This window comes from Anolis sagrei, chromosome 4 (genome assembly GCF_037176765.1).
Source record: "Anolis sagrei isolate rAnoSag1 chromosome 4, rAnoSag1.mat, whole genome shotgun sequence".
Lineage (NCBI taxonomy): Eukaryota > Metazoa > Chordata > Lepidosauria > Squamata > Dactyloidae > Anolis > Anolis sagrei.
Genome location: NC_090024.1, coordinates 173392372 through 173415299, shown reverse-complemented (window position 1 = coordinate 173415299; position 22928 = coordinate 173392372). Strand labels below are relative to the sequence as shown.

The window sequence follows — 22928 nt, the reverse complement described above, 5'->3', positions numbered from 1 at the left end:
TGTCTGTTCCTTCTTATGTCAACACTCATTCCTAAATGTCTCTGTTACACTTGTGTAGAAATTTGCCAAAGAAGCGTAAGAGGCATCCTTGTCTCCTACCTGCTGCCTATTGCCTGCTACCTGCAAGGCAGGATGAGTTGATGTGCCACTTCCTAGCAGATCCAGTGTTGCCTCCTCCAGGCAATGACTGACCAATCTGCTCGCTTACCTGCCTTCCTTTCTTTCCTCTCACTCCCTGCAAATGATGTCCTTGAAGGGCATCTGGCTACAGGAAAGGAGATGGATGAATCTCCGTTGATTGCTAATGAAACAGAAATGGCCATGTTGGTGAGGGTTCCATGTAACATAAAAGGTGGATTTTTGGAGAAAATTGCATCACTATCTAGTCAATACAAAAATCCTTACCTTTGCAGAAAAATGGGTTGCAACAGCATGAGTCCAATGTACGCCATGGCAATTCACCAACAAGATTTTAGTCTTTATGCTTGGCTCACTCTCTGGGATTTACAGAGAACAGTGTGAAGTACTGACCTCAGGGGCTCAACAGTGTTATTGGTTCCTTGAACAGTGCTATTTTCTATCAATTTAAAGTTGTGTTCCTCCAACTTAGAATTGTTTTCTAGATGGACTACAAAGCTTATAATATGATAATTATTGTTTGGAAATGCTGAAAGTCCCAAACATCTGAGCACTGTCTGGTTGGGAAAGGCTTTCCTAAGGCGTGAGATCTTATCTCAGAATCTATACAACCAAGTTTCCTATTCATGTACAATTCTTTTCTTCATTTTTTGCCATACCAACATGTACCTGTCACTTATTCTCCAAATATCTTGGTTATTAAAGGTTAATAAGTTTTGCTTGATAGGACACTGATCCACTGCAAGTGTATAGCTACAAAGATCAATCTGTAAATTATGAGCGGAAAATTCTTATTAGAAATGTTTTGAGAGCCTCTTACCATACTCATTACACTATTTCTGCCTTCTCTCAGTCACGAAGTATGGTCTGCACAAAAGAACCAGAGATCCTTGCCATACTCTGTTAAAATGATTAGGTAGCTAACAAGCATAAGGAAGGTGGATAGGAAGCTAGTTCCTCCCTGGATTTTGTGTAAATAGGATCCAGCTCCATTCAACTAGCATCGTGTTGCTGGTTTCTGGATTCTTTTTAATTGGCAACAGGAATCCCAGAGTGGGTTGATCTGGAATTAATTTTGTGAAGTGTAGAATCTGGTACAACACCTTCAAAGACTTTATAATGAAAGAAAGAAATCTTCTTCCATCAGTCCAGAAATATTATTATACTTCTGTGCATAATGAAAGAAGGAATCTTGAGCCAAGTACTAAAAATAAATCTGGAACATGTTTTCAAGTCAAATACAGGAGAACAAGGAAGACAAGAAAACACATTGTTCCCAACTGTAAAAATATTAGAGGGTTTTGTTTTTTTTTCCGTGTCAGGAGCGACTTGAGAAACTGCAAGTTGCTTCTGGTGTGAGAATTGTCCATCTGCAAGGACGTTGCCCAGAGGACACCCATATGTTTTACCATCCTGTGGGAGGCCTCTCTCATGTCGCCACATGGGAAGCTGGAGCTGACAGATGGGAGCTCACTCTGCTCCCTGGATTCGAACCGCCAATCTTTCAGTCAGCTGTTCTGCTGGTACAAGAGTTTAACCCATTGCGCCACCAGGGACTCCTATTAGAATTCAGTTTCTTCTGTATCTATGAACTGAATTAGTTTAGTTCACAGATACAGAAGAAATAAGGGGACAAGAATGTAACTGGAGATGAAAATTAGTATGGTTGGCATTATATTTAATGCCAAGCATACTAATTTTAGTATTTTAGTATGACGACTGACCACTGTAGTTTTAAATATATGTGCTTTTTTAATGTTTTATTGTAATGTGTACTTTGATATTTTACCGATTGTATGTGTTTTTATGGTTGGAAACCGGGCTGAGTCCCTCTTATGAGGTGAGAAGCTCGGTATATAAAACTTTGAAATAAATAAAATAAATATATTTAATCTCTTCCTATTATTAGTCTTTGTTGTTACGTCAGCTACTATGTTTTTGTTTTAAAATCTTTTTTCTCTTTGTAGACACATATTTTGTAAATATGTAAAGTAGGAACAAATTAATTCTGCCTTTCAGCTTTTTACAGATCAATGTTAAAAGGGAAACATTTTCAAACCGTACCTTTTAAACTGTTTTGTAGAACACAAAAATTGGGGGAAAGGGCAGGTGTATTAGCTGGGACCATTCTTTGTACATTATTTGCAGCTCAGCCAAGCTCATCTTGGCAGGCCTACTTTAAATCTGAAATGTATCATGTGATCTCTTGATTTTTCCAATGCAAACAAGCACAGCTGAAAATCCCATCACCTTAGTTAATATATTGATGTGGGTTATAAAACTGAAATCCGGGAACATCCAGATGTTTGGCTTAACAAAGTGCAGGATGGTCCAAGAGCAGCTCTGTCCAGGTTTTGACTTGCTTAACTTAATGGAGAATAAAGTTGGGTTGAACCACAAAGGTTTTTATATGCTGTTGAGAACACACGTGTGAGCAAATATATTGGTTTGACTGCTGTCTGTTCTGCTTTCCTACTGTCAAACCTGAAGGTAACCTCAGTGCTTGTAGATATATCACTAATGTGTTAATGTGGAGCCTGAATCAAAGTGTCTTTGGGGGACGGGAGGAGCATCCTCTCACAAGTTCTCTGGGGTGGGTAGGGGAAGCAGAAGGTTGGGGTGTTATGTAAATTTCCCATATGCCCAGGGTTAAGGAAGGGCATTGCAGAAATTTAAACAGAGTAACTTTCACATTAAAATGTGGATCTCTCAGAATAGAGGACAGCTAGTGCAGGGGAAATGTTTCTTGGAGGATACATGCATTGGTAGTGTCAAAAATGGTCATGTGTTGAAAACCTGTTTACCTTCCTCCTTCATGTGTGGAAGTGTGTAATGACAGAAGGAGTGCACAGGTGAGCATTGCTGAACCTTCTAACTTTTGAATTATTTATGTCATAAGTCCATGCATTGCTATTTCTCTCTCTCTTCCTGCCTTTAATTAGCTATTGGAATCAGAAATTGAAAATCTTGTAAGAGCAACTGATTGCAAGGAAATCTTCTGAACTTCTTTGACATCATGCTACACATGGTTTGAATGCTGAATCAGGTCTATCAGGTTTGCTTTAGCCCTAAGGTTTGACTATGAGAGTGGGAAAAATAAGACATATGCCTTCAAAGGCAATCTGCTAATCATCTCTGAAATAAGGACAACGTAGGTGGCGGTGGAGGGGAAGTACATATTTAATTTTGAATTACCAAGTTTTTTATAGTATAAAACATGCAAACAAAATAAAATATAAAAACAACAGCGATAATTAACAAAACTACTAACGTACTACACCACACTGCACTCAAATGCTAAAATGCTACGTTACAAAAATAAAAAGTGGGGTTGGGGAGGAAATTGAACTTTCTATTTTGTCCCCTGAATACTAACCACTCTACCTAGGTCTCATAGACTATAGAAAGTGGCAAACTTTACACTTAAAAACATTGTGTCAGATTCAGTGACGAAATATGAAATGATTACTGTCATAACTCATCCCATTGAGACAATGCCTTGAAGCAGGTGAGTCTTTGCTCGGATTCAGTAAACCAGTTGCTATTTGGTTAATATACTCATTTTATCAGTGGAGAGAAGAACTAGAAAAATCATGCAACAAAACTATTGGTAGGTTAGACTACCGTTTTCATTGATAATCCAAGCTGATCTTTTGGATCACTGTGAACAGTAACTAACAAAACTACCCATTCCTTACACAGTCTGCTAGGTTTAAAGATTGTGGAAAAATCTCAAAAGGTTTTCAGTTACTTACAATGCCCAATCAACAGCAATTATTAGAGTTATGTCATCTGTAGGCAGACCCACTGATGTCAGGACGATGACCATGGTCACAAGACCAGCTTGTGGGATCCCAGCTGCACCTATGCTGGCAGCCGTTGCTGTGATGCTTTAACAAACAAGTAAAAAGTTATTAACAATTTAACACAGAAGACATCTTTCAGGAGCTCTGCATGTATTATAGCAAGATTTGGGCCCTTCTTCACAATACATAACAATGTTTAGCTTAATAGACGACATAATCAAATCATGTCTAGAGAGGCTCTCAAGAGAAGAAAACTTGTGCCACTGCCTCATGGCTAGAACTTTGTGCTAAAATAGGAAAGGCTTGCCTTGCATCAATTCAGTCAATATGCGTGCTTTTTTAAAAAAAGGCATGGAAGAAACAGTGCTAGAAAGTTTAACAAACATTTCGGACAGAGGCAATCGGAGTACAGAAGACATTTTTTTGTCTTAGCCACTGTGACTGGACACAGAGGGTATCACCTTTCTTTTCTGATTTTTCAGTGTACAAGGACTTTGTACCATGCACAAAATAATTAAAGCTATTGTATGAAATTACTTCCAGGAACTGTGTATAAAATATATATGAAGTATAAATTAATGTCATGTTTAGACCTGGATCTCATCTCCAAAATACTTCATTAGTATGCAAATACAGGAATTCTAAAAATCTCCCCAAAATCCAAAATACTTTTGGTTCTAGCATTTTGGAGATGGGAAACTCTACCTGCATTTGAACTATTAGACACTATTTCTTTCTTTCTTTTTTTATTTTTTAAAAAAAGACTCTCCAGTTCTCATTTCATCCCTTCTAGATTGGGACTATTCACAAAAATATGTATGTTAATTGAATTCATGTAACTGTTTGTCTCATGGGCTTAATTGAATCTTGACGATAGCAGGATTTTTTATGAAAACTGCCAAGTACCATATAACCCTACCAATAATGAGCAAGTATTGGCTAGCTGCTTACATTATCATTACCAAAATGGTAATTTTATGCCACAGGTAACACTAATTTCAATGAGGATAATGCATTTAGGGAAGACAGCTAGTTTGTACGAAAGAGATAGGGAATAGGTGAATTCTCCAGAAAGGAAACTTGAATTTTCTGTTTGCCCCTGGTACAAAAGTTGTTGCACCAGTTTAATAGGGTTGTAGTTATTATTATCCAGTGAAAGGATTTCCTAGATTCTGGCCCATGTAGATTTTATATTCTTGATTTTATATAACATTAAATTAAAACAAACAACGAATAATGTCTTAAGTATCTGAGGAAGACTTTCCATCCAATCTGAAGGCAAACAGAATACAACTGCTCATAATAACAAATAATTTTGTTGCACCATATGAACTATTTGATACAGTTTTTTGTGGCGGACAGCATGTAATGTAAATCAGATGTATCACATAAAGGAGGATGCTGTTCACTACAAAAAAACTGTACCAAATAGTTCATATGGTGCAACAAAATCATTGGTCCACAAAAGTTCATACCAAGTATATTAGCCCATAAGGCATCATAAGACTCTTTCTTGTTATTTTTCTAAAAGCGCAGCTACATCTTCACAAATGATTATAGTTCTGTTGCAAAACTGTTCCAAGTGTCCTAGAATTTAGATCAAATTCTAAATCTAGATCAAAGCTGTATTGCTGAATTGGTTGGTCACAATCCAACACAGAGAAACAAATTAGGTTGAGTTTATTTAAGTAAGCATTGAGCTGCAGTCCCCAAATATGCTTACAGTTAAATTGTCCTGAATCTTTCATACTGGGCAAGCTTGGGATATCATATAAAAGAAGAAGATGATCCAAATAATTAATTCAAGGGAGTTTGTCAGGGAGTAAGATTAAGTCAAGAGATCAATCTGAAAGCTAGGTTTCATTATGGATTTTTTGGTGAACCCTTATGGCAGGGGTCCCCAAACTAAGTCCTGTGGGCCAGATGCGGCCCTCTAAGGCACCGGGATTGTGGCGCAGCTGGCTGAGTGTCAGCTGCATTAAGATCACTCTGACCAAAAGGTCATGAGTTCGAAGCCAGCCCGGGCTGGAGTGGGTGTCCAGCCATTGTGTAGCCCGTTGTCGACCTTTGCAACCCGAAAGACAGTTGCATCTGTCAAGTAGGAAAATAAGGGACCACCTTGTGTGGGAGGCTAAATTTAACTAATTTATGAGGCCATAAAGAAAGAAGACTCCGGGGAATGTGGAATGCGGAAGAACTTCATCGGTGGCGTTGATGGACGATGAAAAGCAGCAGCTCCCCTGGCGGCCAGAAAAAAGTTAAATAGCCTTTGTCTGTTAAATGTTGTTTGTCAAACTGGCATTGAATGTTTGCCATATATGTGTTTACTGTAATCCGCCCTGAGTCCCCTGCGGGGTGAGAAGGGCGGAATATAAGAACTGCAAATAAATAAATAAATAAATAAATAAGGTCATTTACTCGGCCCCTGCCCTAAACTTTAAACTTAGGGTCACTTTAAGTCTGAAATAACTTGAAGGCACACAATAACAATCTCAATTAACTTGACTCTCTCATCTGCCAAAAGCAAGTCCACGCTTCCCATTGAAATACTGGTAAATTTATGTTGGTTAAAACTGTTGTTCGTTTTAAATATTGTTTTGTTTTTTCATCTTTTTTGCACTACAAACAAGATATGTGCAGTGTGCATAGGAATCTATTCATGCTTTTTTCAAACTATAGTGTGCCCCCCCCCCCCCCCCACAACAGTCTGAGGGACCGTGAACCAGCCCTCTGCTTAAAAAGTTTGAAAACCCCTGCCTTATGGTAACATATTGCAACATGTGACTTAACATGCCAGATGCAAAGCACCAGTTAGAGATTGCGCCTTACTAGGGCTATTGAGCTATGTTTGGCTTGATGGGACACTCACATGTAGACCAGGCTTGCTCTAATATGACCTTCAATAGAGAGCAAGGGAAATAATTGCATCAACACTAATTGCTGGATTCTCCTTGCTCTTAGCAGTAATTCCCAGAAACCACCAGAACTAAAAAATAGAAACCATAGCTGCATAAATGCGGCCCAGCATAAAGCTGATTAGTGTGATGCTTATGCAAGCAGAATGACAGTATATCTAATCTAGCAACAATATCAGCAGTAATTTCAATGTTTCACAGAGGGTTTGTTTTAGGGGATGAGGGCGGGTTTTGATAATTATTTATCTCAGCCTTAAGGGGAATGTATTTCACCTACTTCATCCCCTTCCTAGTCCAGAAATTATATGACAAGTAACATAGGATTCTTGGCAAGTGTTCTACAGTTGCCACCCCCATCCTCTTTTAGCATTTACACAGAACAGGTGGCAGGGAACAGTTAAAAAAAAGGGAAAAAATATACTTTGCTTATATGCTAATACCTGTTTACATTTAACGTTTTAAATGTTTGCTATTATTAGATCTAGTAGTAAACATGTCCCAAATCTTTGATTTATATATTTAAATTTCTAAGTTTGTTATTTTTGACTTGTTCTATAAGTACACCTGATGTTTTTTATTTTATTGTTTATGACTTGATCTGTTTGTTATGTTATGCCGGCATTGAATGTTTGCCAGTTTTCTGTTGTAAACCTCCCTAAGTACCCTTGGGGAGATAGGGCAGTATAAAAATAAAGATTATTACTATTATTATTATTATTTTCTACAGTTTGGGCTCTAAGCTAATATGAACTTGTGAAATCTAGAGTTTAACATAAACTCAGGATCCTCCAGGATCTCACCCTGAAACAGGCAAAATAACAAGAAAGAAGCTTCTGCCCATAGCAGGCTCCAAGTGCCATTCTCTAACCTGCTGAGTAATCAGACATTGCCACATAATAATGGGTTTTGGGAAAGCATCAACAGAAGAAGTTGTGGCTTACAGGATCATCTGATTCTGAGTCTTGTTATTCTAGAAATTTACCCTTGCAAAGACACAAACTAAGCTTGGTGTAACTCACAAGGAAAAATGAGAGTTTAAGTCACATATGATGAAGCTATTTTCAAAACTATGAATCACCCATGGGCACGACAGAAGTCAAGGGTTGTTTGTTTTCCTACTTCATTTCTTCCCACAGCCACTCTTCTAAACTATAGGGGCAGTTCATTCCCTACATATTCATTTCAATGATATTTGCCACTATCTGCTGCAGTAAAAAGGGCATACTTTAGGACATTTAGTTCAGGCTATACTTGAAAACCACAGCAGTGAAATCTTGAAAAGAATGGTAATATGCAACAACACTCAGTCTAGACATGAGAAATAAAAGAAACGAGAAGTACTTTTTTTCAAAAAGTATGATTCACAACTGCACCTCCTAAGGAAACAATGGATAAAGAAACTCATGAACAAAGCAATTTCCAATTCATATCTTAATGGTCAGTGGAAATAATCCATAGAACTGTCTAACTGATAAAATACTATTTTATAATTTTCTGAACAAATATTTCCTTCTAAACAATTTCTCAGTGTATATTTATGAATGAAGAAGTTTGAAGTAGAGTAGTATAGAACTTTCTGAAATAGGCAGGAAAACATTGCGCTATCGTGTTAAGGCTGCTGAATAATGGAATTGGTTTATAAATGGTTTTCTTACCTTATAGTGATGATCTGTCCAAAGTCCAGCTCATAATTATTTACTTGAGCAATGAAAATGGCGGCAACTGCTTCATAAAGGGCAGTCCCATCCATATTGATTGTGGCCCCCACGGGGAGTACGAATCTGGCAATTCTTCTGTCCACGTGGTTATTCTCTAACAAGCACTTGAAGGTTATAGGCAAAGTGGCTGAGCTGTCAGAATAAATACAAAAATGTTGAATTTGGAAAATAAATGTGAAACTGTGGCTCTCAAAATGATTAAGCAATTATTATGGGAGAACATGATGCTTTATCAACAGTGTGGAACCAAGCTATGCAGATTTCTAGAATCATGTTCATGGGAAGCATGGCTTTTATTAATCTTACACATTAGCCAATGGCAGCATCAACTGCCAAGTTACAGGAAAATAAACATTTCTTTTTCTTCTGCCAAGAAACACTTCTGAGAAGAGGTTGCGCATATGCCAATGGAAATATGGCAGATATGTGTTAGGGTGTCTTTGATTTACTGAAATAAGATAGCTGTCAAGAAAGTGGTAAATAATATAAGCACAACCATTATATTATTATAAATTATATAATTGAAAATGCTTAGGAGTTCTAACAATGGGCATCAGTTCCTGTTGATTTTTCCCAAATCAAGTCAATTCATTTTTTGTGACTTGATTTTAAAAGTCAAGAACTCTCAGCAGGTTAAGGTTCTATGTGTCTAATTACATATGCTGGTGTCTGTGTATTTTTGGAGAATAGAAGGTTTGCTTTGATCATATGATGATTGATCTTATCTCAGGTTCACAAGATGTTTCTTGACTAACCACTCATTAGATTTTATATTTCCCATAGGCAAGCATATTTCAGTGTCAGGGAAGGGTAGTATGTCACATGTTGTTGGATGGCTACTGTTATTTTCTATGCTAGATAAGGCTGACGGGTATTGTAGTTCAATAACATCTGAAGACAACATATCTCCGGCCTTTGCCAACCATAGAGCTCACCAGATGATCCTAAGCTATAGCTTCCATCAAATTCAGCCAACATGAGAAATTGCTAAGGATGTTGGCAACTAGAGTTCAAAACATATGGGAATTCTACTTGGGAGGAAGTCTGTCTTGCATACTTCAGTTTTGCTATGTGGGACAAAGCTTTGCGAGCAATTAGGATTTCACAAATGTGTATAAACATTCATTAAGAGACCAATTAGGATTTCACAAAATGTGTATAAACATTCATTAAGAGACCAAAATGCTGCCAGTGTACATAAGACTATAACTGGACAATTGAAACAGGCTATTAGCAAAGTCAGAAGTGGACAACTGTATTTTATCAGTTCAGCCACCATTTTTATCAAATGAGCACTCATCACTCAGTACCACTGATGAACTGTCATCAGTACATGTTGTAGACCAGAAAAATGTCCTGAAGGTTGTAACTCTCTCAGCGATAGAAACATCTTGGTGACTCAAAAAACATAGACAAGCACTCCTTTTTGGATGATGTTTTCCTAACTGTCAGGTCAGTAGTATGCAAACAGCAGTTGAAACTTTTGCTTCAACTGCTGCTATAATCTCCAAAACTTAGGTGAGAGTTAGCATATGACATGACTCAAAAGCTGTTTGAGCTTCAACAGAACTAGAATATTTAATATTACAGACTAATGCTACATGAGAAGCATTACAGAAAATGATAATGGTGTCTCCCAGTTCCCTAATGTTGTCTTTCAACTCAGAGATGTTACTGAGAAAGCACATGAAGTATAAAGAGGTCCAAGAGATTTCTTTTCTGAGTAGCTTCCTGGAGACAGCCCTATATAAAAATTAAGTTTTACTGTCAAAGTCAGTATTGAGAGCCACAAGTCTAACTAGAATGAGACAGCCAGTGAAAACAAATCAGGGTTCCTCTTTGCCACAAATTGAGTTGATCCTAGAGGTACTAGTCTGTCTTTGTGCAGTTCAAGCAATTAGCTGAAGAAGCCCTGCCACAGGTAATCGTTATCCGAGATGTATCAAGGTGAATATGTCTTTCAGGATTTCTACTCTTACCATATGCGTTGTGACCTAATGCTAAAGGGGAAGCCAGACTGAAATGGATCTAGATAATCAGCTTCAGTGAGATGCTTCAACCCAGCCCCTAGTTCTTCGGTGAGGTTATCTACAAATCATGTCTTAGACATTAACATTATGCAACGGCCTTTCTGTGAGTACTATTTATCCAGATACACATCAGTAGAAAGCACTAGTTCAGCATCCAAAAATCATCGCATGCTTTTCTGTTCACAATTTAATCATATCCAGCAAGACAGCCATTTCAAACATTCCAAAATTATTGATTCAATTATCTCATCTAACTCTGCCTTTCTAATGCATTTTGAACCTTGTTTGTGCATCACATTCAGCACTAACACTTTGGCCACAAGGTCTCCATTTGCACTCTGGGATGTCTCTATATGATATCAACAAACTCATTTTGATGCTAAAACAGCTGAATTAATGTATTAATTACTACCAAAATTGCTAAAGTATTGCTTGCATAGGGTATCTGGTTTTATCCTGCCTCTTTTTTTATAGCCAGGATTATACAGTTAATCAGTTGGGAACATCTTGTATTACATGATCATAGGACAATATCAGAAGAAATGTACAACAGGGAACAACATTAGGTTGTCAGGACACTTCCAAACTTTCAGTATTTCTATTTGTCTAATGAAATAACATAATTCCCACAAAAAGGATACATTTTCCCAGCTCACTTTCTTCTTCATTTAAGAGATAAGTGTGGTATATGTCACCCTAAACACACCAACATTGAAAAACCAGAAGGATCAAACTTTCTAATATTTCACAAGGATTATCAATATTTTTTTTCCTTCTGATGCCTATCTCAAAGAGTCAAAAAAGTGAAACAATATAATCAAGTTCTGAAAAACTCACAACTGTCCATATTCAGAGTTGAACAGCCACAATGAGTTTGTTTGCTTTGATGAGAAATGTCAATTTAGAATTAGCCTATAATTCTCCAAACCCCTGGGGTCAAGTCAACTTTTGTGAAGTATGACCCACCTCTTTCTGGTTACTAATATTTATGATTTCTCCTACCATTTGTTCACCAACTGCTCCTGGGTCAGTTGGACTGTCTACAATAGTGTTTGTCACATCTGAATCCAGGGGTTGAGAGATCTGGTGTCTAAGTAAGAGAAACTGGGAATATGGGAATTCGAACATCAACAAAAGTCAGGAACTGTGAAATCAAATTCAGCGGATGATTCCTTCAATGATGATGATGATGATGATGATGATGATGATGATGATGATGATAATAATAATAATAAATCATTGCTCTAGAGCAGGGATCCTCAAACTTTTAAAACAGAGGGCCAGGTCACAGTCCCTCAAACTGTTGGAGGGCAGATTATAATTTGAGAACAACATGAATGCATTCCTATGCACTGCACATATCTTCTATGTAGTGCAAAACGTGCTTTAAAACTATACAATAATTAAAATGAAGACCAATTTTAACAAATATAAACTTATTAGTATTTCAATGGGAAGTGCGGGCCTGCTTATAGCTTATGAGATAGGATTGCTGTTGTTGGTGCTGCTGCTGCTGTTGTTGTTGTTATTGTTGTTGTTGTTGTTGTGTGCTTTCAAGTCATTTCAGACTCAGGTTGACCCTGAGTGAGGGCTGGGTCAATTACCTTGGAGGGCTGTATCCGGCCCTTGGGCCATAGTTTGAGGACCCCTGCTCTAGAATTTCATCCATTCTGTACAATTCATGGTACCTGGATGATGTGGCCAAAGCAATAAGCAAGGCTTGAAGAATCCCTCTGATGAAGACGATGGGGTTCTTCTTGGTGATGAAAAAGTACATCATTGGCAGAATAAAAAGACCATGGACCACCAGGCCACACACAACAGTGATGGCATAGAAGCCGAGCTTCTTTCCAATAGCTGATGGATCATCCATTTCCAAGATCTTACCAGCAATTAGGAAGACTATTCCAAATGGAAAATACCTGAGAAAGAGAAAGCTGTATGAATGAACACATCTACACAAAAATGGAATAGAACTAAGTAATATATATATATAGACTATGTTTAGAGCCAGGTTGTACACGAAACAGGAGACATATGATTATTTTCCAGTGGTTTTTTAACTGAAGTCCACTGTTGAAGGCCTATACCATTAATTGCTCCAGCTGCAATAAACAGTCCCTTTAAGTTGCTAATCTGTGGTGCCCCATACATTCTATAGGGCTTTCTTAGGCAAGAGACACTCAGATGTGGTTTTATCAGTTCCTTCATTTGAAATATAGTTCACAGCAGCTGGTAAGTGACTGTGATCTCCAAGCATTAACCAAGGTTGACTCTGCTTAGCCTCCAAGATCAGACATTATCTGATATTTTTAGGATACTTAGGACACAGTGATTTTGTGCATATGCTGAAATTCCACAACAAACAGCATATTTGCAAACAAAAATAGCTTCTTCTCACAAGTTATGGACAAAAAAACGAGACTACTTAACTCACAGGTAAAAGATAAAGCTAATAGCACTTCAGAGCTGAAACTGTTATCAAAGCATTGGTCCCCTAACAGGAGTACAATTGGAAATAATGAGAATAATAGCAACTATGAATTTGGAAGCATAATCACAGGTCTTCTGCATCACATGTAGGTTAGTCCCTGAACCAATGATTCCCAAGCAGCTCATCAGGAGTTTCACAATCAGAAATTTGGGAATGGAAAACAAGCTTGCTTGAATGAGTTTCCTTCTTCATTACTAATTTCTTCCATATGCAGGCAGAAGAGACTTGTGGTTGAGTTTTAGGATTTAGTCTTAAGACCATGCACACCACTGCCTCACACAGTTCACCTTGAGGTTACCCAAAGTCTCCTACAGTGCATTGGACCCCCATGGCAGACATCAAGGGAATTATTGTTAGAGACTCAGTGTTGATACTCAAAAGGGCATGATGATGACAGAAAGTTTGAAAACTTCAGATTCAGAAGAATTATTTAAATGAAATACGGCACTAACTGTGCACTTGAATTCCTATTGTTAATGTTCAGCAAGCCAGTGCTCATGGCTGACCCTTCTCATGGCTGTCCCTTCTTAATGCTGTCTTATTAGCAGCACTTTAGAGCTTTTGATTTCATTTGCTTTTTATTGCTGTTGATCTTTGGGACAACCATGCCATTGCATCACAACCTCTTTGTGTGAAGACTGTTGGTTGGTTGTTGTGCATAAAACAAATTCACACACAGGTGTTACTCAAGCGTTGTAACTGGAGGTCAGCTGTTACTAACAGTGTTATGGATTTTGAGGAGGCACAAATAGAGGATGAAAGGAGAAACATGCCTAGAGGACGTAATGTTAAGCAAACCCTTGTCATGACTGCCTTCTGTCTGGAAATCTATATCCTCACTGTGAAAAATCATCTGGATCCATAATAGGTCTTCACAATCACTTATAGACCCACCACCAAGACTCTACCCTTGAAAGACAATCATACTTGGCTGTGAGTGATTGCCTGAAGAGCGTTATTCTTAAGTGCCTTCAAGCTGTTTCTGACTTACAGCAACCCATTCATGGGGTTTTCTGGGGCAGAGAGGGTGTGATTTGCCCACTCTGTGGGTTTCCATGGTCAAGTGGGGAATCAAATCTTAGCATTCAGAGTTGTAATTACTCTCAAACCTCTACATCAAACTGGGTCTTCAGTTCCTTTTATGCAGCCTCATTTCATTGTTCAGGCCACCCCACTAAAACACACTTGAATGTGGAAGCAGCAATTATGCCAAGCAGCACATTTACTCACCATACAGAAATAGCCACTATCTTCATGACAGATTCATTTAAGCACTGGCAAAAACTGACCAAGGGAACTCCGCTGTTACCCATTCTGCCTAGCATTATTCCTGAAAACAGATAAAACAAAATTATTCTGCTTTGTTCACTATTAAATGAGTTTTGATTATATACTACATCAAACTCTGAAATGTGCACATAATGCTTATGTCTGAATAGCCAGATGGATACTGCAGTCTTAAAGTAAGACATACCTGCACACAACCCACACCAGAACTGATTGATGACACATTCTCTGATTTCAGACGCTATGCAAAAGAGCATATGACGTCAATTATACAAAGATATTGAATGGACACAATATCTATGTTCTGAACTGAACTAGCCTTTGTCCTTTGAAATAATGGGCATGATCGATGCACATGTTTTGATATTTCTTGGATTGCTGGGTCCAAATTTGGGACCTGAAGACAGGAGCTGCCTCATTCTGGGTTATAACTTTGCATTTTCTACACACACCCATAATGAGTGTCATTCCCACTGCCACTTTGATCAGAAGCATGCATTTATTTGTTTATTTTACAGCCTCCTTTCTCCCAAAGCAAGACTCAAGGTGGCGTCCAAAATTCACAGTGTTGCTTGAGATTATGCTAATGCTCCATATTATGAACCTCAGTTGATATCACAAAATCTAGCCAATATAGATGCAAGGAAATACTGTAATGTTCTATAAATGTGTTCTAGCATTATAATCAATTTATTCTTAACCCCCATAGCAATGGTGATTGAAGCCTCAGTCATCCCACCCCTACTCCCCAAAGTCCATATAGCCATCCTGAAGGACCTAGAGATTTCTGTAAATTAAAAAAAATCTAAAGGATTTTTTAATTTCTGGTTTTTCCAATTTAGTAGGGGATGTGTCCCTAAACCCAGTGAAAGTGGAGGGCCTAGTGTACTTAGAAAAACACTAATAAATGGTGCTGCTGCGTCGTCCCCTTTTTCTTGTAAATTGCTGGGTTTATTGCAGGATGAAGAAGCTATAGTTGATGTTGGGAACTGACACTGAACAAAAGAGTGCATCATGTGGAGTGCCAGAAAGCAACTGCATTGACGCAAATTAAAAGAACCCTCTGGAATATAACAATATCCCCATCTGGTTTCTCTTTAAATCCACAGATCATTAATTGAAAGAAAAATACATGCTAGTTACTCAAGGAACCAGTTCAACAAACAGATACATTTCAAAATGATTAAGTCAAAGTGACTTCTTAATGGTAGTCTCTTCAGCAAATGTGTCTTGATCAAAAGTTCATCTTGTTCCATGTTGAATACGTAAATCAGATTTCATATCTTGCACTACATTTGATTCAAGAGGTTGATCTATCCATTACTCCTCATCGAGCCATCAATTGCAGACTGTACATCCACAATATGTTTTTTCTTTTCAGCTAACAAAAATTTGAAAGATAGTTCAGTTTGTAAAGCCAGCTAGGGTTATTGCATAATGAAAGCTTTATTTAAGAAACAGGCAGTTGGAAACAATTGACACCACACTATAGTTGGATTAAGTCAACCAAAGAAGCCAAGGGCAGAGTCTGCAAAACCTGGTCAGAACATTAGATTACAGGGTGGCTTGGATGCTTCTCATTCAAAAGGGTCAAAGTTGACTTATAGCAAAAAAAACCCCCAAAAAACAAAAACAAAAACTCCTCACCAACAAAAAGTTTTTACCTGTCTATGAATTCAGAGCTAGAGAAGGAATGCTTGTATTCGACAGTGTATCTGGTTCTTAAGTAAGAAGACGGTTCAAATAATCTGGGCACAAATTGTAAAGGTCAAAACCAGAATTTGAATTGTGTCCAGAAATGACCAGCAGCCAGTGGAGCTGTTGCAACAAGGAAGTCGCATCATTGTGCAACCCAATCCTTGAATTTTGCTCCCAAAGAGACTTGCTTTCAGATGTATGTTAAGATGGACTTCTTCCCAGCATTCTTAGGACTACAGCATAAATGTACTCTACTGTTTTTCAGTTGCCATCATTGGAGCACATTTTTGCATGTTAGGTTCAGCTGGCAATCAGTGCCATTCTCCCTTCTGGAATTATCTGGAATTCTTTCACCATGGGTGATACTCCATTGTTCAAGTAGCAGCACATTAAATATACATTCAAAATTCAGAGGAACAATTGCAGTGGGCCAAAGGATACCACCTTCTTCCCCACGACTATCTAGGAGCTACACAGGTTATGAAAACAAGTATTGGGGCCATAGCAGTACATCAAGGGTATGTGCATGAATGTCACTCAAAGAGTTACTGAATATGTCTTTTGCAACAACTGAAAGATGTTATACATGATTTTGTCACTCACACGATTCCAGGATGAACTGGACTTTTAGTGAAAACAGTGTGCTGATCAGCAAGATGTCAAGGATGCTGATCTTTGTGTTATCCAAGAGAAATACCACCTTCTTGTATAACAAGAGGGGTAGGGGATGCAAGCAAAAAGAACATATAAAAAGTGACCTGAACACTAGGTTCACAGGATTGCTTTCGTAACAGAAGAGGATTTCACATTATTATCTAATGAAAGACGTCCACAACTGACTGGGGAATAATGGCTCTGTGCCACCATATATGCAAAATATCTACTTTGCTGCTGATCTCACGCACTTTTCCTCCAAGGATTAAGGGGAGGTTGTAGGTTGTGTATGGTCTTATATTTGCAATGAAGGAATTAAAGGTGCTTTTCCTGAGACATAGTCCACCCACTTGATTGTATGCTACAGCTCTCTGCAAATAAAAAGAGCAGCTGTCTGAACTCTGGGTGTAACCTCAGCAGAAAATGGCTAAATAGCTTTCCATTTCAATTAATCTGTTAACATGCCTGTTCCAAAAACTGGAATTTACAGCTTAGATATCATGACTTATCTCTTTCTGGGAAGAGGACATCTAGTACATGAATCAAACCTCGATTTATACATGTGATGACTAATGCCAGCTAGATTTATGCTTTAAACAATATCCACACTGTTCAGACTGGAAACAATGCAAATTGATGGTAAAATCAACAAGAAAATGACTACTAAACTAGATACAAGAAAAAGATGCAAGTAAAAGCTAGATTCCACTGCTCTCTGCAGGGCATGCGGAGAACTATTTGGATGGCTATTATGTAGTAATTCAATGACAGCTTTTGATTAAATTAAAAATTGAAAAGGATATCAGAATTTCATCCCCGCATTCAATAATTGGCAACATGAGGTAGTGGACACTAGGAAGAACACATGCTTATTCATCATGACTATTGCTTAAAGAGCACTTTAAATAGGAGACAAATGTTTCCAGATTCTTTAATGTAATTCACAATCTACCTCTCTCCTCCAAATCATAGGAGTATGTAATCTACTTAAATCTGCAGCCCTCCATTCAGGTATATGGGAGAAATTTGGAGGAGTGAAAACCACCCTAGAAAGTTTGTTCTGAACTACTGACATTTTACAGATTGATTTCTTCCCCAAGTGACAAGACAGAAGATGTGGCCTGATATATTTTATGTCTTTTAAGTCGCCTTACTACAGTAATAGTACTAACATCAAACTATGTCCTGGGAACTGTAAAAGTTTATGCAAGTGTGCCTTTACTCACAGCTGAGTCCCTCATTCAGAAATTCTTCCCTCCTTCTTTGCTGTGTTTACTTGAGTAAAATAATATTTCATGCTGAATTCAATATAGTTGGATAACTCAAATGTGTGTGTTTGCATGTGCATATCTAAACACCCACAGATTACTACAGTGGGGGGAAAAAGTATTTAGTCAGATACCAATTGTACAATTTTTCCCACTTAAAAAGATGAGAGAGGCCTGTAATTGCAATCATCATAGACCTCAACTATGAGAGACAACATGAGAAAACACACCCAGAAAATCACATTGTCTGATTTTTATAGAATTTGTTTGCAAATTATGGTGGAAAGTAAGTATTTGGTCATCTACAAACAAGCAAGATTTCTGAGTCTCACAGACAGGCTCCTCTGTCCTCCACTCATTACCTGTAGTAATGGCACCTATTTGAACTTGTTATCAGACTAAAAGACACCTGTCCACAAGCTCAAGCAGTCACACTCCAAACTCCACTATGGTGAAGGCCAAAGAGCTGCCGAAGGACACCAGAAACAAAATTGTTGCCCTGTACCAGACTGGGAAGACTGAATCTGCAATAGGCAAGCAGCTTGGTGTGAAGAAATCAACTGTGGGAGCAATCATTAGAAAATGGAAGAGATACAAGATCACTGATAATCTCTCTCGATCTGGGGCTCCACACAAGATCTCACCCCATGGGGTCAAAATGATCACAAGAACGGTGAGCAAAAATCCCAGAACCATACAGGGGAAACCTAGTGAATGACCTGTAGAGAGCTGGGACCAACATAACAAAGGCTACCATAAGTGACACACTACGCCGCCAGGGACTCAGATCCTGCAGTGCCAGACGTGTCCCCCTGCTTAAGCCAGTACATGTCCAGGGCCGACTGAAGTTCACTAGAGAGCATTTGGATGATCCAGAAGAGTATTAGGAGAATGTCATATGGTCCGATGAAACTAAAGTAGAACTGTTTGGCAGAAACACTACTCACTGTGTTTGGAGGAGAAAGAATGCTGAGTTGCATCCAAAGAACACCGTAACTACTGTGAAGCATGGGGGTGGAAACATCATGCTTTGGGGCTGTTTCTCTGCAAAGGGGCCAGGGTGACTGATCTGTATATATGAAAAAATGAATGGGGCCATGTATCGTGAGATTTTGAGTGCAAACCTCTTTCCATCAGCAAGGGCACTGAAGATGAAACGTGGCTTGGTCTTTCAGCATGACCACCAGGGCAAGGAAGGAGTGGCTTCATAAGAAGCATTTCAAGGTCCTGGATTTCAACCCTATATAAAACTTTTGGAGGGAGTTGAAAGTCTGTGTTGCCCAGCGACAGCCCCAAAACATCACTGCTCTTGAGGAGATCTGCATGGAGGAATGGGCCAACATACCAGCAACAGTTTGTGTCAACCTTGTGAGGACTTACAGAAAACATTTGACCTCTGTCATTGGATAAAGGATATATAACAAAGTATTGAGATGAACTTTTGTTATGGACCAAATACTTATTTTCCACCATAATTTGCAAATAAATTCATAAAAAATCAGACAATGTAATTTTCTGGATGTGTTTTCTCATGTTGCCTCTCATAGTTGAGGTCTACCTATGATGTCAATTACAGGCCTCTCTCATCTTTTTAAGTGGCAGAACTTGTACAATTGTACAATTGGTATCTGACTAAATACTCCCCCCCCCCCCCCACACACTGTATATACATTTCAGGATATTTCAGTCCTGTGTGTGTTGAGAAATCTAGACTAAGCATCCACTGGTCAGTTGCCTAACAGTAACCTCTCTCTTCATTCAAGGACCAAATACATTGTTATTGTTTTTCTTTCATTCAAAGCACCTGTTCTTAAAGATAAATGCTTATCAGCCGTGTAAGACAGATTCAACGTGAACCTTCTTTAACAACACAATGTTTCTAATTTTAGTTCATGCTGAGATGGTTAAATATATAGACAGGCATGTAGCGGGGGGGGGGGGGGGGCTTGAGGGGCTTCAGCCCCCCCCCCCCCAAATTCTCATGGTGGTTCGCGAAAAGGCCTTACTGGTGCATTATTTAAACTGTTATGTTTATTCATATCATGATCTGATCACCATACTCAATATATCCCATATGCATGGGGGTATTGGGGTAATGATACAAAAGGTTTGCTAGGCTAGACCCTCTTTCACTCAGACTCAGCCCCCCCCCCCCGAAACTCAGCCCCCCCCCGAAACCCCCCCTGAAAATTTTTAGCCCCCCCCCCCCCCCCCGAAACGAAATCCTGGCTACAGGCCTATATATAGAGAAACAAGGGGATGGCGGCATAGGATGCGTACTCAGAATAATAAGAAACATAACCACAGTGCTCAACTATTCAAAAACTGGTAAGCCATACCTTTCCAAGGATAAATTCTCTATTGAGCCAAGGAGTGGAAATAACATTAGTGTTTTCTATCAACTACCAGTCTCATTCTGGATCTATTACACTGAATCCCACTCCCACAACTATAAATACTATTTCCTCTTTAATGTGTGGGTTTCACATACATACCCATAGTAGCAGAGAATATTACAATGCCCAACACATTCATGCCATCACTGGTGCCTGGCTCTGATTTGTAAATCACTTCTGGTGGTGGTGTGATATCCAAGGCAAAATTCTGGATGTTAGATCCATTTTCATCTTGGACCCCATAGATTATTATTCGGCGAGTGGTGCTGTCAGATACTGTCTTCTCAGCTTTGACAATAGGGATGCTTTTGGTTCGGTACTGAAAGTGCAAAAATCATCATTGTTAAATGTAAAAGAATGTCAAATTTTTCAAATGAGAAAAGAAAAACTACAAAGAGCCGCTATAATCACATTCCTAACTGTGAAATTTTACAAGAAAAGCATGCATAGTCTGTCACTGATTCATAGGAATTTCTGCACAATTCATGTGCTGCAGAATGAATTTTAAGTACAAAATCTATATCCCACTTTGGACTTTCGGTATTAGAGCACTGTACCACAATACTTAAGAAAATTTGACTTTCTACTGCCCTCAAGGCTACAAAGAATAATAATATTTGCATTTTTAAAACTTAACCAATTGCTTCTGAAGGAAATAAGGAAAACAACAATCACATTGTTCAAGCAAACAAAAATATAACAGTATGGAAACAATCGCTTTCTCCCCTTCCCTCCAATACTGTTATGGTACCATTTTGGTGAAGAATATTCCCACAATCCCCACACTGCCTCACATATTATTTATTTATTTATTTATTTATTTATTGCATTTATTGACCGCCCCTCTCAGCCCGAAGGCGACTCGGGGCGGTGAACAACAACAAGAAGACAGTGTACAGTAAACATGACGATACAGACCAGACAAATACAACATAACATATACTTATACTAAAAATCCGCTTCGCCAAGTCCTGGGGTCATAGCCAAAAATTCGTAGTCCTAGTTCGTTCCATTGTCATTCAACACTCAGCCGAAGGCCTGCTCGAAGAGCCATGTTTTCAGGCCCCTACGAAAGGCCATCAGTGAGGGCGCCTGTCTAACTTCAGCAGGGAGGGTGTTCCACAGCCGGGGGGCCACCACCGAGAAGGCCCGCTCTCTCGTCCCCGCCAGACGAGCCTGTGAGGCAGGCGGGACCGAGAGAAGGGCCTCCCCGGATGATCTCAAGGCCCTCGTGGGCTCATAGGCCGAGATGCGGTCTGCAAGGTATTTTGGGCCGGAACCGTTTAGGGCTTTGTAGGATAACACCAGCACCTTAAATTGGGCCCGGTAGCTAATCGGCAGCCAGTGGAGCTGGGACAGCAGGGGCGTTGTATGCTCTCTGCGTCCAGCTCCCGTTAATAACATGGCTGCCGCGCGCTGGACTAGCTGTAGCTTCCGGACCGTCTTCAAGGGCAGCCCCACGTAGAGAGCGTTGCAGTAGTCGAGGCGGGATGTGACCAAAGCGTGTACCACCGTGGCCAAGTCAGACTTCCCAAGATACGGGCGCAGCTGGCGCACGAGCCGAAGCTGTGCAAATGCTCCCCTGGTCACCGCTGAAACCTGGGGCTCCAGGCTCAGCGATGAGTCCAGGGTCACACCCAAGCTGCGAACCTGCGCCTTCAAGGGGAGTGCGACCCCGTCTAGCACAGGCTGTAACCCTATACCCTGTTCGGCCTTGCGACTGACCAGGAGTACCTCTGTCTTGTCTGGATTTAATTTCAGTTTGTTCGCCCTCATCCAGACCATTACAGCGGCCAGGCACCGGTTCAGGACTTCGACGGCCTCCTTAGTAGCAGGTGGGAAGGAGTGACAGAGTTGGACGTCATCTGCGTACAGGTGACACCGCACCCCGAAACTCCGGATGATCTCACCCAGCGGCTTCATGTAGATGTTAAACAGCAAGGGGGACAGGATGGAACCCTGAGGAACGCCACAGGTCAACGGCTGTGGCGTTGAACAGGAGTCCCCCAGTAACACCTTCTGGGTACGACCCTCCAGGAATGACCGGAGCCACTGCAATGCAGTGCCCCCAAGGCCCATCCCTGCAAGGCGCCCCAGAAGAATACCGTGGTCGACGGTATCGAAGGCCGCTGAGAGGTCCAGGAGCACCAACAGGGACACACTCCCCCTGTCTAGCTCCCGGCGCAGATCATCCACTAAGGCGACCAAGACCGTCTCGGTACCATGTCCCGGTCTGAAACCAGACTGTGCCGGATCCAGATAATCCGTGTCTCTCAAGAATACCTGGAGTTGTGAGGCCACCACGCTTTCCATGACTTTGCCCAAGAAGGGAAGATTGGAAACAGGCCGAAAGTTGTCCAATTTAGTGGGGTCAAGTGATGGTTTCTTCAACAGCGGCTTTATAACAGCCTGTTTTAGGCTCGCTGGAATCTTGCCTTCCCGAAGGGAGGCATTAACCACCACCGTTACCCACTCGGCCAATCCCCCTCTGGCCTCCTTAAGAAGCCAGGATGGGCAGGGGTCT

At 39.8% G+C, this 22928-nt stretch overlaps 1 protein-coding gene across 1 annotated transcript in view; it reads right to left on the bottom strand.

The window, feature by feature from the left end:
* SLC1A7 (solute carrier family 1 member 7) overlaps positions 1 to 22928 on the bottom strand; it is a 66388-nt gene that overhangs the window by 4324 nt on the left and 39136 nt on the right. The window contains exons 5-9 of the mRNA XM_060773526.2: positions 20504 to 20723; positions 14332 to 14431; positions 12296 to 12529; positions 8515 to 8709; positions 3894 to 4028 (exon numbers count right to left, since the gene is read on the bottom strand). Coding sequence (XP_060629509.2) covers positions 3894 to 4028; positions 8515 to 8709; positions 12296 to 12529; positions 14332 to 14431; positions 20504 to 20723 — 884 coding nt within the window. The remainder of the gene's footprint in view (positions 1 to 3893; positions 4029 to 8514; positions 8710 to 12295; positions 12530 to 14331; positions 14432 to 20503; positions 20724 to 22928) is intronic.